Raw genomic sequence first — 25376 nt, 5'->3', positions numbered from 1 at the left:
AATAAGTTTGGGTAGTCCTATATGTATATCTAGAGTGAAATCGAATTGCACTCAATGGAATAACTCAATCTGAATTAAACAAACAAATTAGTAAATTAATTACAAGAACCGGGTGAACCAAAATAGAAAAATGTATTTCAAATATCATTCATAAGAAAAATAAGGGTACAGAAATAACAATGAAAATGCTTAACAAACATTGACAACAGAAAACATGTAGATCAAATGTGTAAAGATCTCCTACATATCAATGTATAATTCTCCATCTTCATTGAAAACTACGGTGAGTCTGTCCAATACATAGGATTCTGCACTCGGAGATAAATCAATTAACAATTCTAGCACAACAACAAAAAATCTCCAAAGGTTTCATAAGCAGCCTGACTTTAACCCAGAACCTCTACTACGACAAAACTATCACCAGGGTATCCAGTCTCTTTTTGGCTCAGACTCTGACCCTGTAGTGTCTCCATACACTAATGAGGGAAGTGATGGGTGACTCCACCCTCACTATAACAAAGATGCACAGTGCTTGGATTTACTAAATTCCAGTGTCCCAAAAACCTTGCCTGAAAATAGCCTGTCTTGCCTCGAGGGCCACAGTTGAAAGAAAGTGCCATGTTTGCAGTCTGTTCTGGAGGGTAGCTGAGGTCTAGATCAACCCTTCAGTCAGACAAATATAAAGTAATTCCCCAAGTATGTCTGACATCATCTGAGCCCTTCATACCATTTATTAATTTCCTCACTGATACTGTTATGGCTATATGATCCGAGCCTCATTCTTGCTGTGAGTTAGCTGGTCAGTAAGCAGCCTATTGACATGCCTGCATCCTGTTATCTGCTCTGCCTAACCTAAGCACCCTACAACTGATAGCCTCTTTATACAGGACATGATTAGCAAGATCAATTACAGTTCCTTCCTGACCTGGAAGTATTGATGCTTTTGGTAAAAAAAAAACTGGCCAATGGGTCCATACATATGGTTTGCTCAGTGGGCAGTTCAGACAGGAAAAAAGCATGCTCTGTGGAACGCGGCCTGCGAGATCGTGCCGGCTGTGCAGAGTACCTCGGAGGCACAGACGGGATGCTGCAAATTATGTAATTTGTGAAGGCCTAATTAGAACTGAACACTAGTGTTATGCTTAGAAGGCTTTCATGAATTAGGTGGGATATTCTGGTGTTGTGCAAGCATCCTTAATGAACGTTTCCGACAATGGGTTCAGACTCTTTAGCGCAGGTTCTGCTTTCCCACTAAAGAGACATAAATGCAGCTGAGCTGCTACACAGTATTTGGAGTTACTAATGCCAGATAAATAGTTAACCATGAATTCAGAAAATGGAGGCTATTCAAGGGGGCTAGCATATAGACACTGTCAGCCTTATCAACTAGTGACACTTGAGACAGTCCAGTCCTTTTTGGACTTCGGGTGTGGCTTTGTCAGAGACTGCACAGAGCTGCAGTCCTCCAATTTCTCCCCGTTCCAGTGGTTACTAAGCCACTTTAATTTCTCCTCGGTGACATGCCAGCCTTCTGATGGGGGAGGCAGAAGTCCACATTTCCTCCCTGGCTCGAGATCTATTGCTTTCTTTCTCTCTCTTCTCATCTCCCCAGTCACCCTTCCACATTAGAACGCATTTCAGAGGAGCAGTTGACGATCCCCAAGAGAAAATACATCTTTCACTCTCTAGTAGTGAAATTGAATGAGTTCTGGGCATGGAGATAGATGAGCGATGCTATTCACATAATTTCCTGGTCCAGAAAAAGGACGGTGGCCTCAGGCCTCTTCTTGATCTTCAGAAATTGAATGTCCCTCTGGGGAAGGAAAAATTCAGGATGCTCATGCTGGCTGCAGAAGATTGGGCTAGGAGGCTGCTTGCCACCTGTCCCTACAAGGCCACCTGCGGTGGAGGGGATTGCCATGCATTGGGAGGTGGAATGCAAGCCATCTGATAGAGACTACTAGCCGCAGATTCCTTAACTTAGACCTATCCCCAGGCGTCAGATTGGATCCGGAAATTCTTTTGCAGCAGCACCTCTGCGCGCCGGGGGACGGTGCCACATGACCCCGCCCTGACTTAATCCACGGACGTGGCGTCCGCGAGGTCATACAAGTCCCTCCCGGCACGCTGACGTTAGTTTCCTTCTTTTCCGCGTGCAACGTGGATCCGGAGTAAGTGGTTCCTCTGGCCTGTTTTCAGGCCCCTTTTGAGTCTTCGCGTCTGGAATAGTTTGCGATGCCTTTGGGCTTTAAAATGTGTGCCTCCTGTTCGCGGCAGATGTCCGCGACGGACCCACACCTTATCTGCATGTGGTGTCTCAGCAGACACCACGACTCGATGGATTGCGACGCCTGCCAACAACTCAAGCCGAAGTCCCGTCGAGAGCGCCGGATGAAACTACTTTCGGCTCGCCAGTCCCGGTCGGAGTCGTAACGGCCTCCGGCCTCCTCTTCGGCAGCAGGTCCCAGTGGCGGAGGGTTGCGTTTGCGGCGTCGGTCACTGTCTGCTTCCCGTGTGTGTCGCTCTCCCTTTCCTGTTCAGTCCTGTCGCCGAGGTCATCGACCTCCCTTCCTCCTGTTGAAGGGGGCGCTAGTTCTCGGACTTCTCCGGATGTGCGCCCCCGAGAGTCGACCCTCCCCTAACCACCATTTTCTGGCGCAGGGGCGACTCGGACCCAAATGGCAGCTTATGCCGCGGCCCTGCAGGCCTCTCTTGGGTCCCCTCCTCTCCCTGTGGCGGCCTCGGACCCTCCGCTGCATGCGGGGTCTCCGGTGGGCTAGCTGGCGGGTTCTCCCCCGGTGCCGACTGAGCCCCTTGCCTCTAGGGATGATGGAGGTATGGCGTCAGGGTGCGACCGGCTGGGTCCCCCTCTTCGGCCCGTAACACCCCTACCGCGCCGCATAGTCCAGTGGGGCTCCCTGTGGCGTCGCAGGTGGTTGCTGGTACTCGCAGCTTGTCTGAGTCCCCTTCAGACAGACGGCTGTCTCTTCGGAGGCCGAGCCGGCGTCTGTCTAGCGCCATGGACTTGCTACTCCGGCTCCCTTCTCTACTTCACAGTCGGAGCCTGTTGTGGTTGAAGCTGAGTCGGCGCCGGACGAGGCAGAGTCGACGCCGGATCATCGACTCCTCTCCAGAGGATTCCGGAGGAGGTTCGGCGTCACCCCGACGTCCGTTGATGCCGGATCAGTCCTTGCCTCTTCCTCCCTTGGAATTTGAGGCTCCGGCGGATTCTCCGCTTCCTCACGAGCCCCTTCAGGACCCTCATTCGTCCATGGGGTTTCCCCCCTTTGGACATTGGTCTAATCCTCTTTTCACCGGACAGTTCTCTTGGAGTGGGCGGCTCAGCTTACAGCCCTCACCCACGGATGAGTTACTGCCCCCTCCTCAGAGAGCTCCTGAGGCTGGTGTGGCGTTTGTGGGGGTTGTTTCCATGGCTGCCCACATTCTACGTATGCAGCCCCCTTCTGTTCCACTGCCTATCGACCCCCTGTTGGATGCTCTCCACCACGGTTCGGGGAATGTAGAGCCGCCTCTGCCTTTCAAAGCCTCTCTTTTAGATGCCCTTCTGGGGACCTGGGCTCGGCCGGCATCGGGTGATGCGGTGGCTCATTCCATCATGCACCGCCACCGCCCTGCCCCGAACGATCTGGTCTGCTTGTTTGTTCATCCGGACGTTCAGGGGCTTGTTCTGCAACCTGCCTTTCATTCATTGCCTCCGCTGCTGCTTCCTCCCTCCCGGGAGTCCAGATGGCTGGAGTTGTGGGGTCGTAATATTTTCACCTCCACTAGCGCGGCTCTTCGCTCCCTCAATACAGTGTGTGTCTTGGCTCGGACTACTTCTGCCCTTTGGGACTCTGCCGAGTCTCTTCTCTCTTCCACCTTTTAGGGTGCTCGTGTTGACCTCCTCCATCATATCCGTGACGGACGAACATGATCTGGCAGAATTTACTATTTGGTCGGCCCTAGAAACCTCAGATTCCTTAGGCCGGGCTATTGCCAGTTCTGTTGCACTACGCCGCCATGCTTGGTTGCGGGATGGCGTCTTCCTTGAATATTCGGGAGCGCCTTGTTGACCTGCCTTTTGATGGGGTCCTTTTGTTTAATAACCACACCGACTCAGCGGTTCAGCGCCTCCTTGCGGGCTTTCGCCCCCCACCATAGACCTGTACTTGGCAGGTCTCAGGTCACCCTATCCTGGGGTGGTTACCCCTCCTTTCTTTTTGCACCTTTCATTCAGCATCCACAAGTTGGACTGTGAATTTTTGGGCTGACAATAAGCAGACTGTGGCGATGTTCCACGGGTTGTTCATGTCTTGCCCTCTGACTGTGGTTTACAATAAGAGGTGTTCCCCCTGTTTTTTCTTAGGGGCGTGATATACCCCAGATGGGGTACCTGTATGCTATTGTGTAGCCCTGGTCCACACCAGGCGGGCGCGGAGGTCCCTTTGGGCTCCCCGTCTCCTGGCGTCCTTATCTTACCGTTTGGGTGGTTTTCCGTGTCGTGCCTTCTGGCACTACCTCCCACATACCACAGGTCTCTCCCTGCTTGCGCCTGGTGTGTCTCATACTCCTTTTCTAGAGGTTTTTTCCTTGTAACTAACTCTTTTCAGTGTGTTTCAACACGCTTCTTCCGAGGCTGCCACCCTGCCACCGGTGCATTAGGCGGGTTCCTGCTTAAGCGCTCGCAGCTGCGTTGGTCTCGTGGCTCGTTCTTACTATATATACCCGCATGCTACTGCCCACTGGGTACCCTTTTTATACGCCTCTGCCTATCTGGCGAGGTCTGGTCCTATATTCCCGTTTTTGGGGAGCAGTTGGGTGCCTTGTATTCATGTTTGTCGTCATTCTGCATGGCGGGTGCCTTGTACTCAGGTTTGCGGTCGTTCTGCACGGCGGCGTTTTCCTTTGCACGTTTTACAGTACACTTTGGTGCCTTTTCATGCTGCTTCAGCAACAACGGTTCCCATGGTTCCGCTCCCTGGGGTTAGCCTCCTCCTCTACTGGATGCTCTTCTTCTAGGGGGTCTTGTCTGTCCCATTCATTACCTAAACAGTCCCTCTCTTCTGTGGAGGTGCATTTCTCCTCCCGGTCGGATGTGGTGGTTCCGGGGATTTGTTGATGTTCTCCACAGCTCTGTGTGCAATTATTTACAGTTCCTATAGGCACCTTCAGTGCCCCGGTTGACACACCCTTCAGATGTGTCTTTTTCTTCCTTCGGGTGTCACCCTTATCAGTGTCTGGTGGCCTGCGGGACAGTTCCTCTTCTGAGGTCGTCCCGGGTGCTGTGCCCTGCATCTCCGTTTCCCCTCTTTGGGTGCGTTCTTCCCCTTGGCTTTCCAGTGTCGTGGTTGGGCAGTCCTGTGCTCGTCTTAACTACATTTTCTTGTGACTGAGTTTTGCACTTGGCGTGTCTTATGTTTCTGGCCTGTGCTTCTGAGACGTTGCTCAGTTCCTGCCTCCTGCCCTTCGCCTCCTGGCTGCTGCCTGTCCGGCCTCCCTTGGGTAGGCTCTGATTGTCACTCCAGATTGTCCTTTAAGTTTTAGTTGGTGCCAGCTTACTGCACCATTGGGCTCTGGGAGTGGTTCTTCTTTCTTCCTTCATTATGAACTCTCTCTTCCATTCTGGGATGTGGCCTAGTTCTGTTATTCCATCCCGTATTCACACGGGTGTGGTCTTGCGCCCTTCGGGTCCTCTTGTGGTGCCTTTGGCTCCCATTGTCTTTTGCTCTTCTGAGCTCCTTGCTCTGCTGATTGGCTGCTCCACAACAGCTTTCCTTATAGTTAGTCACCCTGTTGTCGGCTCAGTGCTCTCGGGCACTCTTTGGTGTTCTGTCGCAGACTCACCTCCCCCCTTGGGGTATGGCACTGGTATCTATTCTAAGTTAAAGAATCTGCGGCTAGATGTCTCTATCAGATGTACGAGTTACTTACCTTCGGTAACGATGTATCTGGTAGAGACGTTGTCTAGGCGCAGATTCCTTAATGCCCACCCATCCTCCCCGTTGTGCGAGGACCTTTCCAGGTGGGGTTCTCCACCTTGCCTCCTTTCAGTTGGCGCAGGTCTCCATCCAGAGTGCTCAAGTTGGTGCGAGCCTCTCAGACTTTGCCTTCTGCAGCCGCCTCCCTCTGGGTGGCTTCTCTTCCGGTGGAGCAGTGCTTTTCGCTTCACCTTCACAGGGGATTTATTTTTCCCTTATTACAATTTGCCTGTGATGTAATGGTACTTGTGATGCAGTGATTTCTAATATTGTGGCTCATAATATATATAGCCTGTATCTCAAGATGTACCTGCTTAGTTTGTATTCCAACGAAATGTGCAGAAATGGGTAAATAGATTTGCGCAATCCAAGACTTCATTGACCAAGTATGCATACAGCACTCCAGTGGTAACTTCGTGCTAAATGACCCAAGCGTGATTAATAATTCTATGGTATGCGTAGTTAGGAGGTTTTTATTATGTTCGAGGCATGTGGGCTGCTGAATTCATATCTGTGCATAGATCGCCGCCTAGTTTTGGGTCCGGATGATTGCATATTGTTGTCCTGGAAGAGTCTTCGAAGTATCACGAGATAGGTGGCTCCTCCCCTGGACTACAGTGCGCATGGGCATCCCCTCCATCCTTAGATTGTTTTTTTCTGCCATTGGGTTCGGATGTCCTAATCTTAGCTCTTTGAGTATTTAGGAAAACTTTATTTTTGTCAAGCCAAAAGGCTTTTAAACTCGTCGGTATTGTTTTCGTTCGGCGCCAAGTATTTTTCTACAGTTGATTCTCTGGAAAAGCATCGAAGTTAGCCATTTGCCCTTCGACGCCAGAGGCCCGATCGAGATCGACGATGGAAACATCAAATTACCCCTTTAAGCGTTGCCCTCTTTGCAATGCGAAGTATGCTCGCTTCGACGTGCACCCCGTGTGCAATAAATGCCTCTCTCCAACACACGACGAAGCCACCTGTATGGCGTGTTCCAGGTTCCGATCGAAGAAAACTCTTCGCATTCGTCGAGCAGCTCGGCTCGAGGCGCAGAAAGCGGTGCCAAACCCGGACAACATCTTCGGGACCGAAGATGAAGAAGTCGTGGACCTTGAAGTTCTGGAGGGACTATCGGATACGGATTCGGAGCGTGAAGTCAACTAGGATGCCGAAGACTAGCGTATCGTAGATGTCGAGGAAGATTATGCCGTCGATAAGGTAGGAGACGGCGAAGAGGCCCTTGGGGCCGAGGAAGATGGCTCGGACCATGAGCTAGGCCCATGTGTCGGTGCGGGGCCCGAAGACGCACTCGATAAGGCTCAGGTCGAGGGATCGCCACACGGACTTACCCGAGATCTTTCCTCTCGTTCTACAGCCCCGCTTCAAAGCCCGGCTTTGAACTATCCTACAGCGCCATCGGTCTCGAAAGCGCCATCATCCGGTCAAGGAAAACCTAAACTGAAGGCACAGGCATCGAAACCGAAAGAGAAAACGACTCTCCGGCGACAAGGCCTCGAAGCCGTCGAAGCCGAAGACACACAAGACGGCACCTAAGACTTCGGTCAAGGTGGTCGAGCCGAAAAAATCGGCGTCGAGGATCGTCGATACGGGAAAAAAGGGCACCCCTCCAGAGCCAAGCCCTTCCACTCCTCGTGCCGAGACACACACGTCTGGTACAGGGCTCGATGCCACACCAAGGACGGTCTCAAGGGGCCATGTCAAGGCCACGACACCGTCCCCCTTCGTAAAGAAGTCGGTGTCGGAGTCGTTATTACGCATCCAAGACCGGGCTTCGATGCTCACCGCGACAACAGCCCCGCAGCCGAACACGGCCTGCACGGTTCAGACCGTGTCGACGCACATCAAGTTCGGATTACCACCGGCGGTGCGACCAAAGATGTTCGACGCACAAAAGGGTCCCGCACCGACGAAAGGTGTCGACCCGAAGAACGCTGTTGAAGCGCCAAAAGGGGTGTCAATGGAACAAACGACTGCGGAAGTACCTCAAGAAGATGAGAAGCCGAGGCAGTTTATCTCTTCAGGGACTGGTAAACTTTCACCACATAAAAGAAAGATAGTGCCAGAGAACCCTATGGAACCATACAGAATTCCATTAAAGAAACAGAAAACCACGTCACCAGTTCTTCTGGAACGTGTTCAAGATTATAGACAGGAGCCTCAATCATTCTCACCCACACAGTCTGATGTGGATAAAGGAGATTATGGTGCTGATGACAGCACTTATCCATTGACCACTGACCCTGACGACCAAAACCAACCTTGGGTGGACACTATTGGTGCGGGGGACCCGCATACTGCTCCAGACACACAAGCATATGAGCTGAAAACATCTCCAACTGAAGATGCTGCTGCCTTCAATGCATTAATTGAGAGAGCAGCTGAGAACCATGATGTACAGCTCCACACTGATCCTATTGAGGATGATTTTCTGATGGATACATTCTCTACCTCAGAAAGATCTGTTAAAACTCTGCCCATGCTCAAAGGTGTCCTAAAACAAGCTAATGACATTTTTAAGGAGCCCAAGAGGGCTAGAGTACTGAACCCTAGGATTGAGAAAGTATAGGCCAGCTCCTGTGGACCCTACCTACATAAGAGGCCAGCTGCCTTTGGACTCGTTGGTGGTTTCCAATGCTCGGAAGAGGGCCAACTCACAGACAACGGGTGGTGCTCCTCCCCCTGACAAGGAGTTTAAGGTCTCGGAAACATCAGGAAAGAGAGTTGCTGCACAGGCAGCTAACATTTGGAGGGTTGCCAACACTCAGGCACTTCTTGCTAGGTATGACAGGGCGCATTACTATACCCTAGAGACACTGCTACAGCACCTCCCAGATCAATATAAGGAAGGAGCAGAGTCACTGATTAGAGAAGGAAAGCTCATAAGCAACGCTTCCATTAAGTGCGCTCTTGACGCAGCTGACACTGCAGCTAGGGCTATTAACACCAGCGTCATGTTACGACGACATGCTTGGTTAAGAATTTCCGGATTCAAACCAGAGATACAAACAACTATACTCAATCAATCTGTCAACCCTCACTCCCTCTTTGGCCCAGAGGTTGACACCACCCTAGAGAAAATCAAAAAAGATACAGAGACTGCAAAGTCTATGGGGGCTCTGCAATCACAGCAGTTTAGGAGTGGGTACTTTCGTCGCTCTACCAACAGGGGACCATCTAGAGGCCAGAACTCACAGCAGTCGCAGTACACTAAACAAGGTACGCAGACCAACTATAACAAAAATCACAGAGGTGGATACCGTGGCAACAACGTCAAGGGTAGAGGCCGTGGAAACAGCTCCAGGTCCTCCGCCACCACCAAACAGTGACGCCTTGTCACTGCCCCCCGACCACGTAACACCTGTCGGGGGGAGACTCCCAACAGTTCCTGCCGGTCTGTAAATCCATCACCACGGACAGGTGGGTGAGAGAAATAGTCCAGTACGGTTATTGTCTAGAGCTCACATCCACTCCACCAAACATACCACCAAGACACCGTCCTATGTCCGCAGAGCACTTGCACTTATTGCACCAGGAAGTGCTCAGTATGCTCCACAAAGGAGCCATAGAACTAGTGCCTGTACAAGACCAAGGATCAGGGGTGTACTCACTTTATTTTCTGATCCCCAAAAAGGACGGGTCTCTCAGACCCATACTGGACCGCAGACCTCTGAACAGTTACATTCTGTCAGAGCATTTTCACATGCTCACCCTGCAGCAGGTGCTGCCGTTGCTCAGTCAGGGAGACTTTCTCGCAACCCTAGATCTAAAAGATGCGTATTTCCATATACCCATACACCCGTCACACAGAAAATATCTCAGGTTCACTCTTCAAGATCAACATTACCAGTTCAAGGTCCTCCCTTTCGGAGTAGCAACGGCACCAAGGGTGTTCACCAAGTGCCTAGCAACAGTGGCAGCACACTTAAGGAGACAGCATATACACGTCTATCCCTATCTGGACGACTGGCTTATCCAGGCAAGGTCCGCCCGGCAGTGTGCCAGCCACGTCTCCCACACCATTCACCTTCTTCACAGCCTGGGATTCTCACTCAATTATCCAAAGTCCCACCTTCAACCCGCCCACGTACGGCAGTACCTAGGCGCGACCATAGACACTCTGGCGACCACGGCACAACCCAATCCCGTAAGGATCCACAGCATGCAGTTGCTAATAAAAAAGTTCAGACCTCAACACTCACTACCGGCCCGAGTGTTTATGCAGTTGATAGGCATGATGGCTTCCTGCATCTTCATAGTCCCGCACGCGAGACTACATATGCGTCCGCTTCAGGAGTGCTTAGCACGTCAGTGGAATCAGGCTCAAGGACAGTTGAAAGACCTAGTGTTGGTGAGCGGTCGGGCATACAACTCTCTGCATTGGTGGAATCCACAAAACCTTTGCAAGGGCCGACCGTTCCAAGAGCCTGTTCCACAAATAATTCTGACAGCGGACGCGTCTCTCCAGGGATGGGGATCTCATGTACTCAATTACACAGTGCAGGGACTATGGACAACACAGCAAAAGAAGATGCACATCAACCTTCTGGAACTGATGGCAATCTTCCTGGCAATGAAGGCATTCAAAGTACACTTGTGCAACAAACTCGTGTTGATCCGGACGGACAACATGACTGCCATGTACTACATACAGAAGCAGGGAGGAACACACTCTCCACAGTTGTCTCATCTGGCTCAGAGCATGTGGAAGTGGGCCATTCAGAGGAACATATTCCTCATGGCGGAACACCTCCCGGGCAAGGACAACCAGAAGGCGGATCTGCTCAGCAGACACAGCCACCAAATGCACGAGTGGGAGCTACATCCGTCAGTACTCCAACCGTACTTCCAGCAGTGGGGTCATCCAGAGATAGACCTATTTGCCACAAGGGAGAACGCAAAATGCCAAAGCTTTGCCGCCAGGTTCCCGCATCCACAGTCGCAGGGCAATGCGATATGGATGAACTGGTCACGCAGATTTGCGTACGCTTTTCCCCCAGCACCATTAATACCGCTAGTGGCACGCAAACTGAGGCAACACTCACTGACGCCCGTCCTGGTTGCTCCCACGTGGGCACGCCAGCCATGGTACACCACGTTTCTCGAACTCTCCGTGGTACCGCATCAAAGACTGCGGCTGACGCCCAGGCTTTTAACCCAGAGCCATGGCGCAATTCAGCACCCAGATCCGCAACAGCTAAGCCTAGCGATCTGGCTCCTGAAATCTTAGAATTTGGCTACCTCAACCTGCCTCCAGAATGTATGAATATCATCAAAGAGGCGAGACGACCCACGACCAGAGCCTGCTACGCGGCTAAGTGGAAAAGATTTGTCATTTATTGTAAAAATAATGACATCAATCCGCTGGATGCATCATCTCAGAACATTATCTGTTATCTATTACACTTATACAGATGCAATATGGCATACAATTCCATCCGTATACATTTAACCGCACTGGCAGCTTACCTTCAGAACAGGCAGCACCTCTCACTGTTCAGAGTGCCTGCCATCAAAGCCTTCTTGGAGGGACTCAAACGAGTGATTCCTCCTACACACCCACCTTTACCAGTCTGGAACCTAAATGTGGTCCTCACCAGACTCATGGGACCCCCTTTTGAACCTCTACACTCCTGTGAGATTCAATTTCTAACCTGGAAGGTAGCTTTCCTAGTAGCCATTACTTCACTCAGAAGAGTTAGTGAGCGCCAGGCACTAACCATTCAAGAGCCATTTATGAAGGTTCATGCAAACAGGGTCGTACTACGCACCAACCCTACATTCATGCCCAAGGTGATATCGCAGTTCCATATGAACCAATCCATAGAACTGCCGGTGTTTTATCCTAATCCCGAGCATGTAGCAGAGACAATGCTCCACTATATTGACAGAACACAGACTTTCAGGAAGACAAAACAACTGTTTGTTGCCTTTTCTCCACAGCACAAAGGCAACCCCATTTCCAAAGCAGGAATAGCTAGGTGGATCGTTAAGTGTATACAGATTTGCTATGAAAAAGCTAAGCGCACACTAACGATTCCTCCAAGAGCCCACTCCACACGAAAGTTAGGGACCTCCATGGCTTTCCTAGGGAATATTCCTTTACAGGAGATATGTAGAGCAGCCACATGGTCCACTATACATACATTTACAAAACACTACTGTGTAGATGTACACTCAAGACAGCAGGCAGCTGTAGGACAGGCTGTTCTCAAAACTCTTTTTCAGACTGCTGCAGCTGGCACGGGCAGCCGCCGCTAGATGGAGGGACTGCTATATAATCTATGCACAGATATGAATTCAGCAGCCCACATGCCTCGAACCGAATATGCTACTTACCAGTATGCATCTGTTCTTGGCATGTAGGGCTGCTGACATTCATATCGCCCACCCTCCTCCCCGGCGCCTGTAGCAGCTGTAGCATTCAGTAATTACTAGTTAGCATGGTCATCATTCACTATATTACACTCCATTTCTGCCACAATGGCGAAAAACAATCTAATGATGGAGGGGATGCCCATGCGCACTGTAGTCCAGGGGAGGAGCCACCTATCTCGTGATACTTCGAAGACTCTTCCAGGACAACAATATGCAATCATCCGGACCCAACACTAGGCGGCGATCTATGCACAGATATGAATGTCAGCAGCCCTACATGCCAAGAACAGATGCATACTGGTAAGTAGCATATTCGATTTTGTGAGTGATCAACTGTCAGACTTACTTGAGACTTATCACCTGAAGGAAGAACTCTGGCCTCTTGTATTCCTTAAATGTTCAGTTCAGTTGTTTAAATCTGCTATTCTGCTTCTAATTTATACTCCTAGTCTTTGTCAATCATAACCACAATTAACAATATATATATGCATGCATTATATCTCCAGGTATCCTGATCACAACTATTGCTTCTAAGGGAGAGTTGCAAAATTGGCCTGATCTTTTACCAAAGCTTTGCGGACTATTGGATTCTGAAGATTATAATACATGTGAGGTTAGTATGTCCACACAATTCTCCTGTTCTCCTCGAATATGACAGTGTAATAGTACATGTCCTTTGTTTCATGTTGTGTTGTGTAAATTGTTTTGGAGAATTGACCTTTTACTCTTTTTAATGAAGATTTGTGTCCTTATTCCACTAGAAGGCTAATACGTTCAAACGTGTTTTCTGAACAACTAAATATGGAACACTTCCAATAACCATTTGTAAAAGTTGCTGTAATAAGTTTAAATCTGCAGCATGCACGTGAAGCAGAGTATCAAATAAGTTGCTTATGAGGTAGCTATATTTTTTATTTAACTTTTTCTTTTTTCTACAAGGCATGTTTTGACTAACTCCCTGTTTGACACCATTAGGAAAACTGGCAAACTTTGAAGCTGCTGATTTTGCAGCATTGTAATGGCCAATGTTTTCCCTACCCATAAGGAGGTTTCTTTAGTAAGTTTTTTCTTCCAACCCAACCAATACTTGGGCTCTATCATGTCATGTTTGCAGCACTACCTGTGAAGCTGGCATCAGAATGCAGTTTTCTACCCCCCCCTCCCGGACAGAATAAAGTGCTGTTATGCATCCTTCCCACATCACCCATATCATTAGCCAGTGTTCTGGCATTGAGGACCCTTCTAATATTTTGCTTTGTGAGATGTTTTGGAATTAATACAAATTGGTACAGGTTTGTCAAGACTTTTTCAGTATTTTGACTTCCACCTTTAATAAGGAAGTTCAGCGGTAGGGCATACTGAGGAGAGGTGGACGCTTTGGTATGTGTGTCATTACCATTTCCTTTGTATGTAAATCCAAGAAGAGATTCCAGGGCTTCCGTCACCATCCCTAGAAGTGGGGAGGCCAGTTTAATCATTGAAAGACTAAAGAATTCCCCCGTGATACCATTAGGCTCCGGGGTCTTCCCTGTACTCAGTAGATACAAGCCCTTGATGAGTTCTCCTTCCATTAGGTCACCCTCCAAAAGATCTGCTATTGCCCACCAATGCCCTGAGTGTATGGTTGTTTGCAAATTCTCAAGGCAGACAGCTGAGGCGATTTATCTCTTGAGTATAGGGGTCACATAATAAGAGGCAAATTCCCTGGCAATATTTGGGCCCACCCTAATCTCCCGACCATCTCCACCCACAACACAGGCTATCAGGTCATGTCTGGTTGTATTGTAGCATAACTGGTGGAAAGTTTCTTTTGTCAATCCCACAACTGATGACTAATAATGTTCCCGCCTATCGTTACCTTGAAGGCCACTGCACCCCAGGGAAATTCAGAGTTTGTTGCTGTAAAGAGCCATTCCCCTCCACAATGTGCTTTCTGTGATCCGGGTTAGTCAGTCTCCAAATGTCCAACCACTAACCCATTTTGAGTGCCTCCTGGACCTGTTTGCCATCTCTCCTGTAGCAGAGAATGGTACAAGAGAACTCTCTCCAGTAACTGAACCCCCGCCAATCTGAGTATGGGATGAGGAAAAACCAAGACGGGTGAATGTGATATGGCCCCCCCAATTAGTATGTAAAGCCCCTTTCTTGTGGGCCCCCCAGGCATCCGTCATCCTGAGGGCCTCCATGAACCGGGTGGCCTGGTTGTGGACTTGGGGTGGACCACATCCTTTATAGGATTCTTGGTTCACATGCTTTTGGGGAGCCACATATGCCCTCCGTGCCGCCCGCACCCCTCATACTAGTTTGTTGCTCCTGTGTGGGCATAGTTATAAAGCATACCCTTGCTTGTCGTTGGCAATGATGGATTGTCCCATCACTAAGGATACGTGAGGCTGCTACAAATGATTATCAACGTTTCCTCTGACCCACCAGCCCTCCTCCTTTTCTGACCTCTTGTTCCTCCTTGTCTATCAAAGAAGGTGGCACAAGTGGTCAGGACTGTTTCTTATTGCCATATGTAAGAGATAAATCAAGGCAATCAGACCAGCCTCCCTTCGATCCAGTTCGATCTTGTCCACTGTCACCAAATCAAAATAGGGAACCAAATGTCTGCCTCCTTTGTCCTGGAACCTCCCATGTACTCACTGTAAAAATTGACAGTCTTGTACGAGCAGGTGCAGGGCCGCCATATGCATTGGGGACTCTTAGTAGTTCTAGCGCCCCCAAGGGCTGAGCACCCACCTCCTCTTAGGGGCAGCATCGTCCATCGCCGCAGGCACATCTCGTGCATTATGGGTGCTCCAGCTCAGGGCCCGAACCGACCCAGTATTTGCCTGGCTGAGAATGGGTCCTATGGGTCTCATACCCCCAGCCCTACTTGTAGTGCCAGACCAATAGCCATGGCATGGCAACCCCTCCTGGGCATGTCCTCGACTCCCCTCACCCTGACTGCCCTTGCTCTCCTCTCTTGGGGCCCTCCACAAGCCTTCCAGCTGCTCTCCCTCATGACATCCAATCCACCCTTGTCTCTCTTAAAACAGGCCTCATGGGACCCCGGCTGACAGCTCTGCTCATTACACCTGATCTGCTTGCGCAAGTGGGCAAGCAGAGAATCTTGCCCAACCTCTGGCTGAAACTTTGTCTCAGGGCCCAGCGCTGCTGATCGCTTGGCACCCGCCTCCTTTCTCTGCTCGGCACAGAGACCTTCGCCAGACCACCACCAGCGACTGCACTTGCGGTGTGCTTTGGCATTTTTGACTATTCCTGGACCCCCAATCACCAACCACTTTATTCTTAAAGGTCAAGAGGTCCTCTCAACCTTGCTGCTGCAATAAAAGCAGTGGATGGGCAACATTACAAATAATGAGGGTGAATGTACTGCAGAGCTCCTTTACCACTGGCCCACAATCTTCAGCTGTTGGCCACACCCTGTATTGTGTACAGTACCTACCCCCCCCCCCCCCCCACACACACACACACTTTTTGCCTGGTATCTTGTGCAATTTTGACTTAGTGTGTGCTGGGTTCCTGCTTACCAGGTCTTCAGCACCAGTGTTCTTTTTAACTAAACTGCACAATTGTATCACAATTAGCACACCTCCAACCCCACTGTAAGTCCCTACTGAATGGTAACCCTTGTACCTAGGGTATTGGGAGTGAAGAGGGTCCATTAGGGCTGCATAATGAATTGTGCGACCCCAGGGACCCCTCACCAAGATCATGCAAACTGCCATTGCAAGCTGCTTGTCTTGGTGCAGACAGAACCGAAGAGTCGATATGGCACACAAGCTTGACCCAGGCGAGCAGGACTGGGTAGGTGTAGCGAAGAGGGAGCCCTGAATATACCCTGTAAACAGTGTGCGTCCTCTACCCTTACCGATTGGGCTTAGCTGACAGCCAACCTGTCCCATTCCTACCACAAAACAAACGGGTACCACTTGCATATGGGTGACCAAATATGTTAATTTAAGTGGGGTAGCTAATTCATCCCTGTTCTGGTCCTGAAGAAGTGCAGCAGATCCTGAATAGACCATAGAGGCACAAAACATTTTGACCCGCACTTTATCTCACCAACTACTTGCGCTCATTATTGACCTTATAAGCAACACTAACATTTTAGATTTTTATACCTGACAGGGGGGTCGCCAGAATAAAGTCTAATCTGACATCCCCTAGCCAGTTTAGCTCATTATCACTACACTCCACTGATCACCCTACTTTGGACACCCTCGCACTCATCAAACCGCAACCAAAGCAAAAAGATCTCTGCAAAAAGGGACACTTCATACTGTTCCAAAGTGTGGCAGCCGCAGAGAAATTATCCCTAGCTAGGTGTGGGTGCCCGAAGAAGCATGAGCTTTTAAGAACATTAGTCCTCACTCACCTGAAGGTGACTCTGGTCACTCCTTGCCAGGCCAGCGCTGCAATGCGTGGCGGTGCCCGCAAAATGGTGCTTTATCGGAAATCTTTTAATTGAAGCCTTAGGAGCACTGTGGGGGTCAAAGGTGGACAACCCCACAAAAAACTGAGAAGAATAGTGTGGAGTAAAATCAGCTGCCACCCAGTTGTCTGCAAATTATTTAATGAGGAATCACTGGGTGGTTTTGAATTAAAAAGGATGGCAGGGAAACTTATGGTATGATGGTCCAGGTCCCTCCAAGTGAGCAGTGAATCAGTCACGCCTAGATCAGCTCTTCCGCTATGGCCTATGTAATTAGTCTACATGTTTCGTGCCACAAGCAGCCGTGAAGTGGTCTATTGGAATTTCATCAGGACCAGGTAAAGTATTCTGTGACCTAATCTTCTCATTAGAGTGGGAGGTGCTAAAAGAAATATTATTTTATATCTCCCCACTCAAGTAATGAAAGGTAAGGTGTCTTACCCTAAAATAGGAGCAATATACTAAAAAACGCTCAGTTATGGGTCACCCTCCTGAGATATCAGGGCAGACCCCAGGTGGTTATACGTGGTCCTCTGGCCACAGGAGGCCACTCATCTCTGTGCATGCTCTTCTGCACCTACCTTTTGGCTCGCCATTCTCAGGGATATCTCTGCGGCTGCCTTACTTCGGATCAGTATACTGATCTATTGTAACGCAAGTCCATTCTTAGACATTGTAAGTGAACGGGGAAGCCATAAGGAGCACTTGGGCTATACACTCGTCATTACGAGCCCCCCAGCTTCATGGTGACTTAACTGTACCCCAAGATGTTAGGTACCAAACATCTCGTCTTAAACCTGCACTGATGCCAGTGTCTGATTTATTAATAAATGCACACAGAGGACACCTTAGAGGTGCCCCCTGAAAACCTAATGACTTCTAGTGTGTTGTCTGACTGGTCTCAACCAGCCTGCCACCACTCAACATGTTTCTTGCCTCCTGTGGTGAGAGCCTTCCATTTCAGTGGTGGTAACAAGGCCTGCTCTGGGCAGGGGTGTTCACACCCCGTCAGGCAGGAACTGCCTTCGGGGGAAGGAAGCTTCAAAGGCCATGCAGCCTTTGAAATTGCAACCCGAACCTCTCCAGCTTGTGGAAGATGCCAACCCCCTTGTCCTGTCCCCAGTTTTTGCGGGACGACAGTTAGATTAGGAGGTGTGCCCACACCTAGCCAGCCCCACCCCAAAGGTGGGGCAGCTGAGGTGAATCCTACATAATATGTAGGACAGAATTAGCTTATTAGGGTCAGGGTTATGACAACTTTCCAAAGCAGGATCTCGTGCTCTGGAAGGTCAGATCTCCCCTCTTCCCCCCCCTGCTGAGTTTAGACACCAGGACTGACCAGAACCGTGCACGACCAACCCTCAGGGTACCGGACACCCTGCACCGAAGACCGACATCGCAGAGTCCAATCAGGACTCCAACTGTACCAGAGCCCAGAAGCTGCAGAGGGACGTCAAGATCCTTGAGACCCACTTTGAGTGTAGCCCAGCAGTCCTGAATTTGCCCCTGCCAGCTGTTGGCACCCTGACGACGAGGAACACCTTTACGCACCGGGCCAGCCAACCAACCTACCTGCTCTGCACCCGGCCTGCATAGCGAACCAACTGTGCTTGTCCCTAAGGCCCTTGCAACTCTAGGCCCCTTTTGGGAGCTCTTGGACTTGCCCGCAAGACCCCCTGTGCAGCCTATCTTTAGATGGCCCCCTTTCTCTGTAGCACCAGCTACCAACTCCACCAAAACCCTGCTCCCGGCAGAATTCGGGACGCATCCAATGAACTGTTGGTTGAACATTGGACCTTGGCTTTCTGCTACCCTAAACCCGGAAGGTGAAGCTCTACAACTGTCTGTGCTGTGTGCTTCACCAGCCTACTGTTTCCTCCCATAGGATTATATAGTGAGTAATTGAGCCCAACTTTAAACTATTTGCATACCTTTGAAAATATATAAGAAATACAGTACTTAACTTTGAACGTAGTCCTTGGTTAGCAAATATATTTAAAAAAAATACTTCTTTTTCCTAAGTAGTCTTGGATTTTAGGTATTAGTTATTGCGATAAATATTGTGAGGTCATAAGCATAATTACATTTGGTCTTAGTTAAGGCTTGCATGTTTGCCGATGAAAACTGATAACCACAAATTATGGTTAGGACTGAAATCCCAAACTCTCAAACTGTAACTCCACATCAATTTTTTTTCCCCGTGAATTTCGTATTTTTTATTTTTTAACATATGGTAATGTGTTACAACCAGAGCAAGCCATAGCTTCACAAGGTCCTGCTTCCATCCGGCTGCATGTAGCCAGCCACTAAGAGTAACTGTTGGATAAGCACAACTGTAGTGTCCTGAATAATTTTTCGTTTTTGTTCTGAATTTGTACATCATGTGCTTGATGAGCGAGAGGATCTACAGGACCCTAGGAGTGTCCAGGATTTGTGAATCCAGCACAGGATTCTTGAATCCCATGATAAAAAAATAAAAAACAAATTGGTATTTAATTGCCAGCAGGTCTCTCAGGGCATCTGCACGCCACATGGCCCTGGCGCCATGGTAGGTTCACCATGCCCCTTTTCTTAATATTTTTCACATCATGGTCCTCTGTGCACGGTATTTGGTGATGGGCGGCTAATGAGGATACTGCAGATTCACATATCCACAATGGACAAAGGGAGAAAAAGCTTTGAGATGTCATCCGTGATATCAATGATGTAATTTAACATGTCACAAATTATGTAATATGAGATCATAAGCACTGCGTAGTGGAGCTGCAATTTAAAGTTAGTCCAGTAAACTATAACTGGTGAATTTAATTGATTTAGTAGTTTTAAACTTTAGTTTTTATTTTATTTCAACACCTGAACCTTTTTTCAGTGAAGATCTAGATTTTTTTTGATTTTTTTTTTACTGTAATCACTGTCCCACTGGATTCAAGCTAGCCTGACTGATGAGGGGGGATGCCACGAAACCGGTCTCAGGATGCTTGTTTATGGTCCCGGGAGAACCTGTCTTGGCAGGTCGGTCTGGACTGTTCCCATGAGGCACAGGGTCAAGACTGATTTGCATATGGCTGGGTCTAAACTGAGGTGGCATGGTGACCAAAAGAACGATGGATTTAACCCAGATCTATTGACTAGGGGTGAATGTTTGATTTGCTCTGTAGGTTAAGTCCTTGTCACTCAGATTTCCCCAAGACTTTATCAAGTGACCCTCTTACAACAAGTATTTCAGTTTTGGTCTACTTCGGTTTCATTTGATCTAAAAGATACTCCAATGCAGTGACTGGCACGGACGTTGTTCTATGCATGTTGTAACCAATGTGCAGACACATAGTGAATTATAATTCTGGATAACCACAATGCTTTTAAACTAAGGTTTGTGAATTACTTTGAATAAAGTACGAAAGTGAAGCACATGTTTTGCAGCATGAATCCTGTGCTGGATTTTCATGCTGTGCATTATTCCGCCATCTAGTGGTTGGTTCCGTAGTTGCCTTTTTTTTTGTCTCATCATTGTTTTGGTCGCCGTCGACCACCATTTGGTGCCAGGTACGTCCCCGGGGTGACGTCAGACTGTATCCTGGAGGTCGACGTGAGTGGTGGCCATCTTCAGATTGTTTTTTCCACCGTTGGGTCTGGAAGCAAGACAGGAAGCTCAGAAGAAAGTTTGCGTTTTCCCGAAAAGACTTCAAGAAAAGATAGTCATCGAAAGATCAACCAAATAACATCAAGTAACGACTCGTGGTCAGATACCCCAGAGGACTACTCCGGGACACATATGGCGAGGAAGGGGCCATGGAGAAGACCCCTTTCAAATTTTGCCCTAAGTGCCACCACAAGTACGTACAGCGAGATCCACACAGCGTGTGCAAACTCTGCCTGCCCAAAGACCACCAGGACGAACTGAGGCCTGTGCAGCATTCCTACCGAAGACTCTCAGAACGCGCCGAAACCAGAGACAGGCCCACTATGCCACAATGTCGCAGCCCACGAAGAAACCTTCCATGAGGGACATGGGGCTCTCTAGCGACGAAGAGGAGCATGCAGCTCCAGCAGAATCGACACTCGAAGGGTCGGACGTCAAAATTCTAGAAAAGGAAACCGAAAAGAGACATACCCAAAAGAAAGCATAGGAGTCGAAAAAGAAGATGGAGAAGGTAAGACACAAAGATCCGTCAGAACCGAAGGCCACGATCCAAAACTGACCAAGGCAGCCCCGACGCCAAACAAAAAAGGCGATCGAAGGTCAGCCGCGATCAGAAGAAACCCACGGACCCATCCAAAGGTCACCGAAGAGGGGCGATCGCACAAGGCCCCAAAGCCAAGGATCGACGCCGAAAACAAACGTTGACGCAGAAAAGAAAAGGAAGACCTCGACCTCTGACGCCAAAAGGGCCCTCGAAGTCGAAAAGAAAAAGAGAAGACTCAAGGAAGAGATGGCTGCGGTGTTGCAGAGAAAGAAGGAATTCGATGAATCTTTAAAGGATTTCCGAATCCCAAAAGCACTGGTAGCAGAACCGGGAAGCGTCGACGCCGAAGAGGCTGACGACGCCGAAGAAGAGGAAGAGGCACTCTAAGAATTCCCACCAACACCGGAAACCTTGGGGGGGAAGATCCTGAGGAATACGGAAACATACCGGATGAGTAGGAAGACAAGGGAACCTTCGGAAGACGGAACAATCTCGACACCAAGAGTCCAGAGGAGGAAATCTGCAACTATTCCGTGAAAGCATCACCCCCAGATGACAATGCTTTATACAACGAAATTGTTAAAAGGGCATCAAACCAGTTTGGGGTGCTCCTGGAGGAAGAAAAAGGGGATACATGTTTCCTGCTGTAAACACTGGCACCTGTAACAAAGGTAACACAATATCTACCCATGTTGCCAAGTATTCTGGATCAAGGCAAAGAAGCCTTCAAAGAACCAACTTCAAACAGAGGGGTAATCTCCTAGAGTGGAGAAGAAATATAAGCCCTCTTCAAAGGACCCAAAATGCACACAGGGAAGCATTATGCGTGATTCCATCATCGTAACAACAGCCAGGAGGAGGGCAAATGCAGTCTCCAACACAGGTCCTCCACCAGAGAAGGAGAGCAAAAGGATGCATTCAGTGGGCAGAAGGATGGAGAAAGAGGCAGCAACGCAGTTGCGCATTGCCAACTCAAATGCCCTGCTAAATAAGTATGGCCACCAACAGTGGTATGAGATTGAAGACTTCATAAACAAACTCCCAGAGGAAGACAAGAAAAGACCAAGAGCAGTCATCCAAGAGGTGAAGAATGTGGCTAACTCATGCCTAAAATCTGCACTAGACTCAGCAGATACCGCAAGCAGGCAAATGTACATGGGAACAATACTCCGAAGGCATGCCTGGCTCAGGATTTCTGGGTTCAAACAAGAAGTCCAGACATCAATTATCAAAAGGCCCTTTAGCGGGCAAAATCTATTTGGCAAAGAAGTGGACGAATCACTTCAAATTAAAAAAGACAATGAAACTGCAAGGGCAATGGGGGCCCTGCAACAGAGAGGATCTTTCAAAAGAGGAGGTTTCTCTAACAGAAAGACCACTGGGAGAGGCAATTTCAGTCAAAGCCAACAGTTACACAACAGGCTCAGGGACAGAACCCAAACCAACAAATGGGTCAACTATCTAGCTACCAGGGCTGGCAGAAGCACCCGTTTCGAGGGCGAGGTAACGGTAGAGGAAGAGGCCAAACCTCCAGAGGCAGAGGAAATGTCTCAAACTGGCCAACACAAGAAAGGACCCCCACAAAACACCAGTGGGGGGAAGAATATCCTTTTACCACAGTCAGTGGGAAAGGATCACAACGGACAAATGGATATTAGATTTAGTACAACACGGATATTGCATAGAACTAGCAAAAACTTCACCTGCAAATCCACCAAGAATAAAAAAGTTATCAAGATCGGAACAAACACTGCTAAACGCAGGGATCAAAGAACTATACCTAGGACAGGCAATAGAAATAGTACCAAAACAAGAATGGCACACAGGAAACTACTCACCATACTTCCTTGTACCGAAACAAGATCTAACCCTAATTCCAATCATGGACTTACGATTCATAAACCAGTTCATACGGACTCAACACTTCAAAATGTGTACCCTTCAAGAAATAATCCCACAAATCCAAAAAGGTTATTTTCTGGCAACAATAGACCTCAAAGACTCATATCTACACATCCCAATGAACAAGAGACACAAAGTACCTAAGATTCCTACACAAAGGAACACACTACCAATTCAAATTACTCCAGTTTGGAAACAAATCAGCTCCACGGGTGTTCACAAAGTGCCTGGCTGCGGTGGTGGCACACCTAAGGAAACACGAAATCCACATATACCCATACCTGGACGATTCGCTAATAAAGGGTCGCACAAAACAGATATGCCAATATCATGTTCAAAAAACTATTCAAACGCTACAAAGCCTGGGGTTCTCAATAAACCACAAAAAATCATCAACAACCCCAGAGAAAGACTAGACCTTTCTGGGAGCAATTCTGATTACAAAGGACGTAAAGGCTTACCCCACACAGAACAGGATACAAGCTATCCACAGCAAAACTGCCCTCTACCAGAGGGGACAGTCTCTGACCGTGAGGAAGGTAATGATGCTAATGGGCATGATGGCCTAATGTAACCCACTCATCCCTCACGCTCGCCTACACATGCGCCCATTTCAGGAATGCTCAACAACAGCTGTTCACAAGCCACAGGAAGTTGGGAGGATCTAGTGGTTGTTACACAAAGGGTGCAAGCAGAGATACAATGGTGGGCATCCAACAACATAGCACAGGGGAGACCTTTCAGGGACCCAACTCCGTCAGTGATAGTCACTACAGATACACCCCTCAACGGATGGGGAGCACACCTCAAGCAGCTGAAAGTACATGGCCAATGGAGCGAGCAGGACTCCACAAAGCACATCAATTTCCTGGAGATAAACAGTTTTTCTGGCCCTCAAGGCACTCCAGAAACCTATTCAGAGAAAAACAATCCCAATACAGACAGACAATACAACCACAATGTTCTACCTCAACAAACAAGGTGGAACAAGGTATTTTCCCCTAAGCAAACTGGCGCAGGAAATCTGGCATTGGCAATACAGCAAAACATCCTTCTGCAAACAAATACATCTACCAGGAGTAGACAACATCACAGCAGACCAACTGAGCAGACCGAACAATTGCTCTCACGAATGGGAGCTAAAACAGATGACAATCCAGTACCTATTCAACATCTGGGGAACACCAGTGTTGTACCTGTTTGCAACAATACAGAACAAGAAATGCCAATACTTTGTGTCGAGGTTTCCACAGCATCTGTCAAAAGGAAATGCGCTTTCACTAAGTTGGTCTCAGACATTTGTTTACGCCTTTCCACCATTACCCCTGATACAAAGGGTACTACAAAAGGCAAGAGAGCCAGGAACAAATATGATTCTCATTGCCCGTCATTGGCAGAGGCAAACATGGTACTCAACTCTCCTAGAACTGTCCAAGGAAGCAATGAGCAGGATCAGAGCAGAAAAAGACCTGCTGACAATGCAACAGGGCCAAATCTTTCACCCGGAACAACTAGCAGCCTGGCGCCTGAATACATAGAATTTGGTCATCTCAATCTACCGTTAAGAACCATGGAAGTACTTAGAGGCAAGAAAACAATCCACAAGGAAATGCTATACAGCAAAATGGAAACGATATACCAAATGGTGCATCGCAAACAACAAAACAAGTGCTGTAAATGCACAAGAAACAGTTATCACATATCTCACTTGCCTCTTGGACAACAATATCAATTTTTCAAGCCTCAAGGTGCACCTGGCTGCCATAGTGGCATACACAAGAGGATATTAATGCACAAGCTTTTTTTACTAGACCAGTCATAAAAAGATTCCTAGAGGGAGCCAAAGGAATAGCCCCGGTACCAACATGGAGCTTCAATATAGTACTTTCTCAAATGAGAAAAAAACCTTTTGAGCCCATGCATGCAGCAGACAGCAAACATTCTACCCTAAAGACAGCCTTTCTCATTGTGATAACATCACTACACAGAGTAAGTGAATTACAGGCTTTAACAATAAAAGAACCTTACTTACAAATCCACAAGGATAAAGTAATCTTGAAAACCAACCCACATTTTCTGCCCAAAGTGGTATCTCCGCATCACTTAAATCAAAACATCGTGCTACCGGTGTTCTACTAAAACCCAGAAACCAATGCAGAAAGAAGCCTGCATACCCTGGATGTAGGGAGAGCTCTACTGTATTCTATGCAGACAATAGAAAAATAAGGAAAACTAAACAATTGTTTGTTGCATACTCACATACCAACACAGGATCTGCAATCACAAAAGCAACCATTGCAAGATGGATAGTACAAGCTATCCAGGTATGTTATAACAAGGCCAAAATGGAACTAACAAGGCCAAAAAGGAACTAACAATGCAACCAACAAGGCACTGCACTAGGTAAAAGGGAACAACGCATTTATGGCCAATGTACACATTGATGCCATCTGCATAGCAGCAACATGGGCAAAACCACACACC

General features: G+C 48.4%; 1 protein-coding gene across 1 annotated transcript in view; it reads left to right on the top strand.

The window, feature by feature from the left end:
* TNPO1 (transportin 1) overlaps window positions 1-25376 on the top strand; it is a 1554860-nt gene that overhangs the window by 284104 nt on the left and 1245380 nt on the right. Inside the window, exon 4 of the mRNA XM_085632345.1 lies at window positions 12872-12978. Coding sequence (XP_085488471.1) covers window positions 12872-12978 — 107 coding nt within the window. The remainder of the gene's footprint in view (window positions 1-12871; window positions 12979-25376) is intronic.

Source organism: Triturus cristatus, chromosome 2_1 (genome assembly GCF_964204655.1).
Source record: "Triturus cristatus chromosome 2_1, aTriCri1.1, whole genome shotgun sequence".
Classification (NCBI taxonomy): domain Eukaryota; kingdom Metazoa; phylum Chordata; class Amphibia; order Caudata; family Salamandridae; genus Triturus; species Triturus cristatus.
The sequence above is the reverse complement of the archived record's forward strand: the minus strand, read 5'-3'. Positions and strand labels throughout refer to the sequence as shown.